Source organism: Cnephaeus nilssonii (assembly GCF_951640355.1).
Source record: "Cnephaeus nilssonii genome assembly, chromosome: 6".
NCBI classification, from domain to species: domain Eukaryota; kingdom Metazoa; phylum Chordata; class Mammalia; order Chiroptera; family Vespertilionidae; genus Cnephaeus; species Cnephaeus nilssonii.
The window spans coordinates 67,128,624-67,142,274 of NC_137077.1; the positions used below are offsets into that span (position 1 = coordinate 67,128,624).

At 40.2% G+C, this 13,651-nt stretch overlaps 1 protein-coding gene across 1 annotated transcript in view; it reads left to right on the forward strand.

The window, feature by feature from the left end:
• Positions 1-13,651, forward strand: part of TRHDE (thyrotropin releasing hormone degrading enzyme) — a gene marked incomplete at its 5' end in the record, with an annotated part of 366,323 nt that overhangs the window by 94,328 nt on the left and 258,344 nt on the right. The window contains one exon of the mRNA XM_079775459.1: positions 9,906-10,032. Within this exon, the coding sequence (XP_079631585.1) occupies positions 9,906-10,032 (127 nt within the window). The remainder of the gene's footprint in view (positions 1-9,905; positions 10,033-13,651) is intronic.

Genomic DNA, 13,651 nt, shown 5'->3' on the forward strand with positions numbered 1-13,651 from the left:
TTGCCCTATAAAATTTTCTCAGAGAACAACTCTGGCAAGTCAGAGGTTTATTTAACGTAACAACACCAAACTACAAACATCAAATCAGAGAAAGGGTTATTCATGTCTTTATTTAACCTGTGTATTACTGTTGTAAATGATTTTTTCCTCCTCTTTGCTCTGTGGTGCAGCTACACACAGTTTCACATCATTATATAGGAACTACCACAATTTATTTTTAACGGAAAAATGATTCAGTCTAGAAGAAAGGGTGTAGATACAGAGATTTAATTTCACTGTCCTTGCAAGTGACTCATTGAGATAGAAAACCCTTCAAATTTTTCATCTACAAAGTCATAATTTACTATTAACTACATATTCATGTTAAAGTATTTTGTAAAGATGATTAAGAAAATATATAAAGTATTTTAAATTATTAGAAAAAAACCTCCAAAATTATTTAGTATAAGATTTTATATTTCTGACAATAGCATAGTTATTTGCATTTTTCACGTGTGTGTGTGTGTGTGTGTGTATATATATATATATATATATATATATATATATATATATATATTACCTTTACTTTGAAATCTTTAATACAATGGGAGTTAAAACATTGGATGTAGGAGTGAATAACTGCTTGCTTTTCTTTACTTCATGATGCTCTGTCCTTATCCACTTAATCATCATCGCTATGGAGAGGGCTTCTGAAGAGCCAGAGTTATTGAGGTCCACCTTGCTATTCTCAGTTATAAGACTCTGTTGCTCTATCTCCCCACTGGACTACCAGCTCCTTGGAAGAGCACATGTCCCTTTTGCTTATCTTTACACTCAGCAGGGGAATAGTAGCCTGACCATTAATAGATGCTCATTGAATAGCAACTGAATAGAGGGATTTCCCATTGATGAAATCCTTAAACCGTCGTTGATATCTTATTCTAAATTGCACAGCTATCAGAGACAAAGTCAATTTGAATTCGTCTAAAGTTCCCTTCCATTATGATTCCCTCCCCAAAGGATATTCTATCATAATAATGGCAAGTAGCTGACACCAATGCCATCTCTCCTACCCTTGAGAGTGCAGCTGGCATTTCACGGATCTTGGCACTTTCTCCTGCCAAGTGCAGATGTGGTCTCAGGATTCTTTCCCACATGCCCTCTAAGTAGCCACTGTTAGTTGTCAGGATAGTTGAAACTTAATGGCCACCCTTGATTTTGTGAGAAAGTGAGATGATTGAAGGGATTGAAGGTATCTATCTGCCTTTAGTGTTTTTCCCCATTCAGTGACTAAAATACTTAAAATTCTATAGAAAGATGAAACATACTTTAAATACAAAGAGTCCATGAAATTACAGAGTAAAGGCCACTGGGTTCAACAGACCTCCCCTAGGAACACCTATTTTGGGTGTTTAACTGTTTTAAGGGATCAAAAACATGTAGCTCCTACACTTTACTTCAGCACTGTGATCTGTTACCACAGGGATGGTACCATGAGAATATTTTTTCTAAAGCCACCTCTTGTATTCCATATTGGCTATCACAGTTATTTCTCTCTAATAATTAGCGTCTAATTAGTATCAAGGTTACGGGTGATAATGAGGAAAAAAGAGGAACACTCAAGAATAAAATAGATCCAGAAACATAGAAGCATGGAATAGACTGTTGAATCTCAGAGGGAAGGCAGGGGGTGGGTGGGTAGGAAGAGATCAACCAAAGAACTTATATGCATAACCCATGGATACATACAATAGTTTGGTGGAGGCCTGGGCTCGGGGGGGGGGCGGGGGGAGGGGGGGCGCAGAGGCAAGGGGCAGGGGAGACTATAAGGGATCAATGGGAGAAAAAGGGGACATATGTAATACTTTCAACAACAAAGATTTTTAAAAAAGAATAAAGGATGGAGTTTGGTAGCTGAGCAGTTGGTATGCATTTTCAAGGAAAGTGAAAAATGCAAAAGAGTAAAACTATCCTAATATATAAAAACCCTGGGTCCATCACATCCACAACAACTGGGAGGCTTGAACGTTCATCAGGCTGCGCACACAGTAGGCAAGCAGGCTGAACTGCTGACCTCTCAGAGAGAGAGAGAGGCGGGGCTCATCAGCAGTGGCAGCGGCTGCTGGCAAGGCCCCGATAGAAAAGCAGGGTGATCAGACCCTGCTTCTCTCTCCCTCACCAGCAGCCAAGCCTCTCTCTCTCTCCCAGAGGTCAGCAGTTCAGCAGCTTGCCAGCAGTCTGGGGCAGCTGCTGATCAGTCCCGCCTCTATGATCAGGCCCAGAGATAGGCCTGGAGATGCTGACTGGCATAGAAACCGGCCAATCAGAACCAAATCTGGGTGAATTGCGAGGAGCCAATGGCTGCCTAGGAGGCAGGGCTTTTGACGCTGACTGGCATAGAAACCGACCAATCAGAACCAAATTGGTCAGCAGAGGAGGCCAATTGGGGGCGAGATCAGGCCTGCAGGGGAGGGCAGTTAGGGGTGAGATCAGGCTGGCAGAAGAGGCAGTTAGGGGTGATCAGGCAGGCAGAGGCAGTTAGGGGCGATCAGGCTGGCAGAGGAGAGCAGTTGGGGGAAACCAGGCCAGCAGTGGAGGGCAGTTGGGGGGCACCAGGCTGGCAGGGGAAGGCAGTTGAGGGCCATCAGGCCAGCAGGAGAGGGCAGTTGGGGGCAAGATCAGGCCAGCAGGGGAGGGCAATTGGGGGTGATATCAGGCCAGTAGGGGAAGGCAGTTGGGGGCAAGATCAGGCCAGCAGGGGAGGGCAGTTGGAGGTGATCAGGCTGGCAGTGGAGCAGTTAAGTGTTAATCAGGCCAGCAGGGGAGCTATTAGGGGGTGATCAGGCTGGCAGGCAGAAGCATTTGGGGGCAATCAGGCAGGCAGGCGAGCGGTTAGGAGCCAGCAGGCTCGGACTGTGAGAGGGATGTCCAATTGCCAGTTTAGGCCTGATTCATGTGGGAATGGGCCTAAACTGGCAGTCAGACATCCCCCGAGGGGTTCCAGATTGGAGAGGGTGCAGGCTGGGCTGAGGGGACACCCCCTTCCCCCCCAGTGTACAAATTTCATGCACCAGGCCTCTAGTCTATAATAAAAACATAATATGAAAATCGACCAAACAGCCAAACAGTGAAACAACCATCTGGACGACCTTCTGGACAACCTTCTGGACGAAGAAGGGGCTGTGAGAGCTGAGGCAGCCAGGGCTGCAAAGGCCTACTCTTGCATGAATTTCATTCATTGGGCCTCTAGTGTGAAGATAAAAGAAAAACATGTTCATTATTTTCTTTTCAAAATAAGTGGGAGACTACATGAGAAGAATTTAGGCAAATTAGTGTGATTAAAGGAACTTTGAAATGAGACCCAGAGAAGTTAACTGACTTTCATAAGTTGACAGTAGTTAGTGAGAAAGCTGAGTTTCACCTCCTGGTGTGCCAGTTCCTAGTGTAATGTCCTTTTCACAGGTCTAAATGGGCAGTTTGGTTCATATCAGTGGTTAGGAGAAGCTATGCAGAGGGAGAGATAAAGCCTGGTTAGCAATTTACATTTTCAGAGCTGGGCTCTTATCGTGGGATGTCAGAAAATGCAAATAAGCAGGTGTAATAAAATTATATTTCAATGCTTTTGAGTGATAACTATGTTTATGAAGATTTAGTTTCTATGTTATGATTAAGTAGAGCCTATTTAACCTAAAAGAAGAAAAACAACTGTGAGTGTTTTTCACAGTATAAAATGAATTATTGTACAGCAAACTCTTGATTAATTTCATAGGAATTACCTAGTTTGTGGAATAATTTGGATTCCGCCCCCCACTCCTTCAACCCTCCATCCTTCAATTGGGTCTCATTAGTTCCAACAGGGCATTGGAATGAGAAAGGTACAGATAAAGTGAATGATTGCTCTTAAGTGAGAATGTGACTACAGTTAGGTTTACTTGGTAGCTACGTGAGTCATTCAGTAGAATGTTAGGACCAATTAAATAAGTTCATCCATTTATCGGCATCCCTACTGCCATCTCTCCAGTCCAAATCACCATCTTTCACTTGTACTTCTACAATAGTCTAACTCATTTCCTTTTATGTGTTTCTCTATTCCTTTACTAATCCACTATCTACACTGCTTTTGATGTAATCTGTTAAAACCAAATTCTGATCATGTCATTCTGTGGTTTAAAAATCTTTAAATAATTTATTTGTGCCTATAATATTAAGTTAATATTCTACAATTTGATATACAGACCTTTCTTTAATATGATTTGAAGTCTCTTTATTTCTCTGGTCTCACCTATCACTGTATATCTCCTCATTTTTCAAATGTTGTCTCTCTGTGGGCTGCCTTAACAAGCAACCCTCTATATTTCAATTCATTTTGATATAGGTCACTGATGTGATATTTCTGAAATGCAAAAATAATTTTATCACTTTCTGGCTTAATATCTTCCGGTGATTTACCACCACTATTATAACTAAGTTCTAATATTTACTTTTGCCTTTAAAGTCACTAATTATTTGCTCAGCATTGTTTCCTGAGCACATAATGTGACTTTGGTCTAGGATGTTACCTTCTACTTAGCTTAATGCATTCAGCTTACTTTCAAGACTTAGCTGAAACATTTTCTCCCCTGAGAATCCCACGGTCTTATCAAAGGGTTCCTATTGTATATTCCTTAGGACCAGCACATACCTATGAAATTCACTCATTCATTCAGAAAAATGTATGGACTGCCTACTATGTGCCAGGCCCTTGACAGGAAAATTAAAAAAAAAAAATACCCCACTATTTTGACCTACATAAAAAATGACACTTTTGTGGTCAGAACTAATAGGTCAAAATTATTTCCCTCATGCAAGTTACTTTCTTGGAGAAAAGGCAGGAGGAAGTAAAATGAGTAAGTAAAACATATCTGTTACTAAATGGTGATAAATGTTACAGGAAACAATAAAACAAGGAAGGAGGATAGAAAGTTCTGGGATGGAAGGGAAGATGTCTAAGCAAGAAGAGATATTTGGAGAAGTATCTAAGATGTATAGTGAACAAACCATGGAGATATCTAGGGGAAAACTCAAAAGCATTGATGGGAGATCTGGCATGTTTGAGGAATGCAAAGGAAGCTAGTGTATGGATAGAGTAAGGTTAGTGTGGAGCAAAGTAGTAAGAAACGATGTCAAAGAGATAAAGTGGATTCAATTTTTATAGGGATATTGGGTCCCTTGTAATACTTGGCCTTTTACTCTGAATGAGATGGGAAGCCACTGGAGGAGGAAAGCAAAAGAGTGATATGACTTGATGTTCATTTTAACAGGAACATTTTATTGCTTTGTAGAGGATATACTTAAGGAGTAAGGAACAAGACATTAGTAGGATACTAGAGCACTCATTTAGGCAAGAAATGAAGGAAGCTTGGAGCAGAGTGGTAATGCTGGGGTTATAAAAATGGTTGGATATATTTTTAAGGTAGATCCACAAGGATTTCATGACCAATTGAACATGGAGTATGAAAGAAAGAGGAAAAAAAATAATGTTGAAGCATTGGGCTTGGGCAAGTGATGGAAAGACTTTTGGAGTAGCAGGTAGGTGTGTGTGTGTGTGTGTGTGTGTGTGTGTGTGTGTGTGTGTGTGTGTAATATCAGAAATGTTAAGTTTGAGATGCCTCTTAGATATCTTAGTGGAAACATCCAGTGGGCAGGTGGATTAATGAGTGTGGAAGTCTGGAAGTAACAAGGTAAAATATTCAGCATCTAAGTGATATTTATAACCATGAGACTAGATGTCATCACCAAAAGGACTGAGTGTAGACAGAGAAGTGAAAATATCTATTGATGGATAATGCTGGACGTTGGGGCGTCATTTAACACCGGTGGGTCTTGATCTGGCATCTAGAAGGGTTCAGCAATCTGGAGAAGGCTGTGAATAGATTAAATAAGCGTCCAGAGATGAAAGATAATTTTGAAAGGCATTGGGGGTCAGAGGAGCCTAGCTAAAGGAGCTAAGTTCTCCTTGTCTCAGGACCCCCTTGCTTTTTATTAACACAAATTGTCCTAAGGCAAGGTGGAGATATATACTTCAAAGGGTAGGGTTTCAGCTACAGAGTCCATTGTCAGAATGGGGAATAGCCTAAGGCTGTTCATGTGTTTGGCCAACAGGAGGCAATAACATGTAGATTAAGATGCCCTGAGCTGTCTGGCAGCAAGCAGTCATCCTTTTCAGGTTTGGGGAAATGCCTTTCAGCCATTCCAGCAGGCAATAACATATGTGACTCAGCCCTTGTTGAGTCCCCAAGTGCCCTCAATCTTTTGATGAAACTCTTGCAATTATGACATGCTGGAATTGGCTTCCGGCAGATGGAATCTGGGGCCCTCCAACATTAAGTGAGAAAGATGGATGAGGATGAGGAGGAATCAGCCAGGAGACAGAAGGAGTTGTGAACCAGACAGAAGGAAAGTGGGATAGAAGCCAAGTGAAGAAAGTGTTAGAAGGAGGAGAAATGATCAACTGTGTCAAATTCTGCTGATAGGTGATGCATGTTGAGGACTGGGAACTGACTGTTGGGTTTGGCATCCTGGTGCCTTTAGTGATGTTGACGAGAGCAGTTATGGGACAGTAGTGGGAACGAAAGCTTCATTATAGTGAATTCAAGAGAGAATAGACAGAGTATAAGTGGGCAACCATCCTACTTACACCTAAGGGATCCTTTTCATTCTAGAAGTGTTTCAGTTTGGCTGTTAACTTACATGCGAATCCTAACTATATAGAAGAAGAAACTTTCAAGGAGCACTGCTGGAAAACATAGCTGAGGAACTGTGGTCAGCAAAGATTTTGTCTTTAAACATAAAAAACAATACAGATTACTTGTTTGCTGGTGAAAATTATGCAGCATGGAGACATAAATTGGTGATATGGGGGATAAAGAGGAGCATTTTGAGAATATTTTTGAAAAGGCAAGAGGGGATAGAATGTTGAGGGCTTGGCCTTACGAGCTCAGCCTCCCTAATTTTTCTAATGGGAGGGAAGGCAGAATACATTGTTGCATTTCTCACATTGTATTTCATTGTTGATTTATTTGTTTGTTTTTCCACATATTGTGAACCTCTTAAGAGCAGTAAGAGTAAGAGTAAATGTCTTACTCATTTTGTGGTAAAAAATTTTTATTGTTCTATTTCTATTCTCTACTACAGTGGTTCTCAACCTTTCTAATGCTGCGACCCTTTAATACAGTTCCTCATGTTGTGGTGGCCTCCAACCATAAAATTATTTTCGTGGCTACTTCATAACTGTAATTTTGCTACTGTTAATGAATCATAATGTAAATATCTGTGTTTTCCGATGGTCTTAGGCTCTACAGCAGCACCGCTCTACTACAATGGCTGACACACAGCATGCATGCGATACATGTTTGAATGAGCAAATGAAGACACTGTGCTGAGCATGTGTATGTTTTATCTTCTCACCCAGATTGGATCATTTCCATCAAATCTTGAAAACCAACTTAATTTAATTGAGTTTCTCCTGTCTTGGCCTACAGATAGCTTGACTAACTGGTAGAATTGATTAATAGGCGTGGCTGTTTCTACCAAAATCAATGCTGCTTCCTAGGAGTAAAATTAGTGTCCTTTTGCTGCATCATTTTGCAGTGGTCCTGGTTATGCTTTTAATGTGAAATCACTATTCACTTTAACTTGAATCTCCTGAAAGATATCCATTCTCCTGAGTATCCATTTGTCATTTATAGTTTACCATTCATATAGTATTTATCATTGTCTGTTATTATCTAACTTACCTAATAAATGGAAAACTCTCTGAGAATGGAGAATGCATTGCTTCTCTCCATGTCCCTCTCTCCCCCCAATAATGCTTTGTGCCACGTTTAGTTAGAGAACATGTCTAATTCACTACCAAGTGAAAAATGCTTAGTCCAGGCCTGGTGCAAAGCAGATGTCAAATAAATGTTTGCTGAATGAATGAATGCATCAGTAGATGATTACTGTGTGTGGTGTATGCTGTTGGTACCCAGACAGATCTTCTTTCCTGTTTGGTGCACCTATACCCCAGCTCTCACTGCTTTGCTCTTAATAGGTTGTACCTGAAATCTTCTTCAAAGGACTATACTTGGGCCAGTCCATGGATGCCTTCCCCTTGGTAATCAGTATCCAATGACTGAGCTGCAGGAGTTTGGGAATCTAGCTGTCCTGCCTCAAGGCAGTGCGAGCTCACCAGGACAAGTTATACTCTAGGGGGTTCCCTGTGGGATCAGGCTGAGGCCAGGACTTCACCTGAAATTGTACTTTGCTTGACTCATTATTCTTCCTTATTTTGCTTCCCAGGGCTCCCTTGTAGGTTTCTCTTGAGAACACCTCCTTAGTAGATCACTTGCACACTCATCCTTCCCTTAGGGCCTGCTTCTTGGGAACTTTACTGAACACATTGCATGTTTATAAGCAGTGATGTCAGGGGCAGGGAATTATAACAACTTTCTCTCTAAGAGTGTCAAATTTTGCAGTGGTACGTGGTGTCTACACCACCAACCCAAACTGTAGGTGACTGTTAACTAGATTTGATATTCGATTTGGTTGGTGGGTGAGAATTTCAGTAAATAAATTTATTGAATTGAGTAGATATCTTATTGAATCACAGGACTTTCTAATATAAAGCAGAATGTATTTTTTTAAACTTTCTACTCTTTTTGATTAAACACATCTCTGACATATGTTCTCTCTCCTTAAGTCAGAATAGTAAAGAGTTGATTGTCTAATCAATTTTTATACGATTGAGCACAGCTTTTCTTGGTCTTTGTGTTGAATGTAAATATCCATTTTCACAAACCGAGTAAACCATTTATTTTTTCAGTGATTTGAAATAACACAAACTCCTTTATCTGTAAAATGTGATTGGAAGTAATCTATTTTAGAACTGAAAAGAGCTTTAGTAACCAGCTGGTGGCCAACACTTTTATTTTATAAATGAGACCAGTTGAGACCCAAAGAGGTTAAGTAATTTGTTCAATATCACCCGGCTTGGTCAGTAACAGAGCAGGACTACCAGCCAACTCCCAGGCTGCTGCGCTCGTCACAGCTCCACAGAATACATATTTATTATTCACCGAATTGATATGAGGATTAGGGACCACATCTGTGAAAAATAGATTTAGCCTTTGGAAAGAAAGATGCTGGATAGCTTTATAAAAGCTTTATGAAAACTAATCTCATTTTAACCTTTTCTGTGTAGTTGTTAGTTTTGCTCAGTTTTATGTTATTTGCCTCAGGCTCTTTTTTGGCCAAGGACTAGATAATATACAATTCTTGATTTAAAAATCAATATTATGTATCCGGACTGTGTTAGAAATATGAATTATTCCAGCTGGTTTCGAAGCCTGGAGGAGTTGAAGACGGCTTTCCAGAATGGCAATCATTTATGGACATGAAACATTTTCTATTCCTACTTTGCATATTGGGAATAAGGACAGTTAGTTCCAAAGAAAAGAAGGAGGTATAACATATATTTCTGTTCAGCTCGGTAATGCTTTCCTAGCTGGATGCAATGTGTCTTTAACAAACCATGAATTTTCTCTCCTGCTGAGCCACCATATCCTGCCTACTTTCAGCATAGTCAGAGAACCATTATACTAATCCACCGTACCTTCCTATCTCTAGCAAGCACATGTAAGTGATAACTTTGAATACTTATTTTGATGCAAGCTGTATAAATCTTGTCTATGTCTTCTTGTAAAGCGAGGAAATTGTGACTTGCTCAACTTGGTTACTTTAATTGTTTGAGTTTGGTTCATTCAGCCACAGCATGCTTTGATATATGAACAAGAATGCTGTTTAATTTCTGTAGTAAGCGAAGTGATTTGTGTAGATTCATATATGCAGGCAAGATAAAATCTGAGTACCAAAAGGCTAAAGTAACTTTTATATATATTTTTAATTAGGTACGATTATATGCGCGACCCGACGCTATCAGAAGAGGATCCGGGGACTATGCTCTCCATATAACAAAGAGATTAATAGAGTTTTATGAAGACTACTTCCAAGTGCCCTACTCCTTGCCCAAACTAGGTAAGAATTGTCTTGGTTATTTTACTGGAAGGGGTCCAAGAGGGTGGAATTTCTTCTTCATGCATTTATTCAAGACATTCAGAAGCCCGGAAATTCCAAGGGTTATATATTTTAAAGACGATAAGCATGAAAATATTTTTTTTTTTCTGAAGAGGTAAAATAAAATGTAGTGTTTCTAAAGTCTTGCCGGAGAGTGCTCATAGGAATTAAGAATGGCATAATTAAGTTTTGGATTCCAGAAGATAACCCCCAGAGCAACAGTTTGTTGAATACATACTGGGAAGGGGTACTTGTGAGCATCTCATTTAATCGCACTGCTGCTACGTGGGTAGGTTACTGTTACATTTTCCACCTAAGGGAACTGAGACCCAGAGCCTTCCATTCATTCAGACAGCCAATAAGTAAAGAAGCTGGGATTTCAAGGAAGGTCTTTATGATTCCCAGACCTGTTCAAAATTGTCTACTCCTTGTTTTGTTTCTTTCCTAATCTCAGATGTCAGATCTCAGTGTCTTAGTTATTATCCCTTAGATGATTTTTGTTCAGTCACTTTGCAAGTAATCAGGGTAAATGGAATAAAATCAAGAGAGAAGGGGAATTTTAACGGTGGAGGTTGTGTTCATGATGAATATGCTTGCATTTCCTTCTTTTACAAAGAGAGTATGTTGGATAATTTTTTGTTGAATGAATAAATGGATGAATTCTGTTATCCTAATTTAAATGAAGTTGCTGCTTTTTTTTTTTTTAAGGATTCTCCTACTCTCCAGTATACCAGTTTTTCTTTCTTTCTTTCTTTCTTTCTTTCTTTCTTTCTTTCTTTCTTTCTTTCTTTCTTTCTTTCTTTCTTTCTTTCTTTCTTTCTTTTAAAAATCCTGACCTGAGGATATTTTTTCCATTAATTTTCAGACAGATTGGAAGGGAGGGAGGTCGGAGGAGAAAGAGAGAGAGAGAGAGAGAGAGAGAGAGAGAGAGAGAGAGAGAGAGAAACATTTGTGTGCGAGAGCCTCCCACAAGCGCCCAGTCCAAGCTGGGGATGGAAACCGTAACTGAGGAACAGTGCCTGTAATCAGGAATTGAACCTGCGACACTCTAACCCACTGAGCCTAACCTGCCAGGGCTGAAGTTGCTGCTTTTGCAGGGCAGGAACTTAGAAAAGGCATGTCCCCCATTAGAAATGCTGAAGTTGTTTTTCGTTCTCAGAAAACCTGTTTTGAAAGATTATATCACTATCCTCCTTTATTCCCCTCCCCTCTCTGATCAGAAATGTTAGCATTTGAACCACAGGCTCCCCTCTCAGGAGAACTGGCCTATTTCATTAAAGCACCTGCCTGCTGCGTAGCTTTATGGTCTTACAATGTATAGTTCAGAGAGTAGATAGAATAGTTGATATTGGGATCAATGGGTGTGGCATATAATTTTAATAAGTGATATTTATGAAATTCTGAGGCCTTTTTGAAATATATACTCTTAGAATCCATATTATATAATTTCAAATGTTTAACAAAATTGTATTTCAAATAGGATCTATGTTTTGTTTTGTTTTTCTTCTGTCTTCTTTCTTTTCTTCTCTGTATTCACTTCCCTATTGGAGTCCATTACACTGAAATCTCCCTGGTAGGCACCCAAAGCAGGAAGAATACCTGACCTCATTTGCATGGGAGGTGACACTGTTCTGTACTCCAAGAGGAACTGACTGGGAACTTCCCAGCTTGACCCTAATGTAAAATTCACAAGTGCTTATGCTGCAAGTTCAGCAAGAGAAATAAAATGTGAATCTTTGTCCCCATCAGACCAGTAATTAGTAGAGGAATTCAATTTATAACTTCAGGGGGTTCCATGTGACTGTCAGCTTGCAGCAGGAAGCATCTCCAGTCCTCTATTTCACTCACAAGCGAACCATGCAGGCTTTCATCTGCAGAAAAGAGCTCTGTTCGCTGTTACTCTTACTTGTTAAGCTACCTTACGGTGTATGCACTTGAATGATTTGACTCACCCCAGCACACTTCTTTTTATCTATCTAGGGGAGTTACCATAGCCTTGGCACTTCCTAAAATTTCTCCTAAAGTTCTACTTATTTTGTATACCTACTAGTATAGATATTTAGATCTATATGTTAATGGATTTATAAGTATGCTTTCTAAATACCCCCTCTATAAAAATTCCTAAGCACAGAAGCATTTTGACAAATTCGTACTTTCCATTGTATATGATGAATTATATTTTACATAAACTCCATGGAAATCAACTCAGTCTTTGTTAATGTAGAGGTATCATAGATATCAACTGTGTCTGCCTTGAACCTTCAGAACTAAAATGGTTTCTCTCCTTCCTTCCTTCCTTCCTTCCTTCCTTCCTTCCTTCCTTCCTTCCTTCCTTCCTTCCTTCCTTCCTCCCTCCCTCCCTCCCTCCCTCCCTCCCTCCCTCCCTCCCTCCTTCCCTCCCTCCTTCCTTTCCTTCCTCCCATCCATCTTTCAATAAGCATCTATTGAGTGCCTCCCACAGGTACTTTTCTATGTGCTGGGGATACAGCAGCAAGTAAAAAAGACAAAAATCCCTTCCTTCCTGGGGCTTACGTTTCTTAGGTAGAGGCAGACCCTAAAGCAATCAGTAGCACATAAAGTATATCAGATGGAGAGAAGTGCCATTAAAAATAAACATGGAGCAGAGGAGCAGGAAGTGTGTGGAGCAGATCAGACACGGAAAAGGGGCTGAATCTTTTAAATGTGTGAGTATTGATGGCTATATTGGGAAGCTGACCCTTGAGCAAAGAACTCAAGGACATGAAGGAGTAACCCAAGTGGGAAAAGGGCCCTGACTTTGAGATGGGAGTAATTAAAGAGCAGAAAAGAGGCAGGGATGACTAGAGCAGAATGGGTTAAGGAGATGAGGTCAAGGTGGGTAGCAGATCATGGAGAGCCAGCAGACTGTGGTAAAGACTTTGGCTTTTTCCCCTGGGTGAGATGGAAATCAATTGGTCAGTTATTAGAAGTATTACATAATCTGGTTTCTGTTATAAAAGGGTATTATGTGGGTTGGATACTAGTATACTGTGGGGCAGTGGTGCTCAATCAGGGTGATTTTTGTCCCTCAGGCACTTGGCAATAACTGGAGACATTTTTATTTGTCACAACTCAAGGAGGGGGTGGTAGAGTGTGTTCTATTGACATTTAGTGGATAGAAGCCAGGGATACTGCTAAACATCTTACAGTGCACATGACAGTCTCCCATAATAAAGAGTTGTCTAGCCAAAATGTCAATAGTGCTGAGATCGAGAGACCCTGATATAGGTAGAAAGGTCAGAGGCATAAAAACCAGTTAAGAATATATGGCAAAATATGATGGTTGCCTGATGGACTAGGATGTTAACAGAGAAATGATCTGGATATGTATTGAAAGCACAGACAAAGATTCACTGCTGAACAGGATGTGGGGTATGAGAACAAGACAGGTACCAAGGGCAATTCCAAGGTTTTTGGTCTGAAAATTTGAAGAATGGATTTGCATTTTACTGAGACAGGACAATTGTGGAAAGAGACAGTGTTTGAGATTGACAGGTCTATTAAGCATTTAGGTGGCACCATAATGTCTATAAGAAATTCAAGTAGGCAATTGCATTTATAA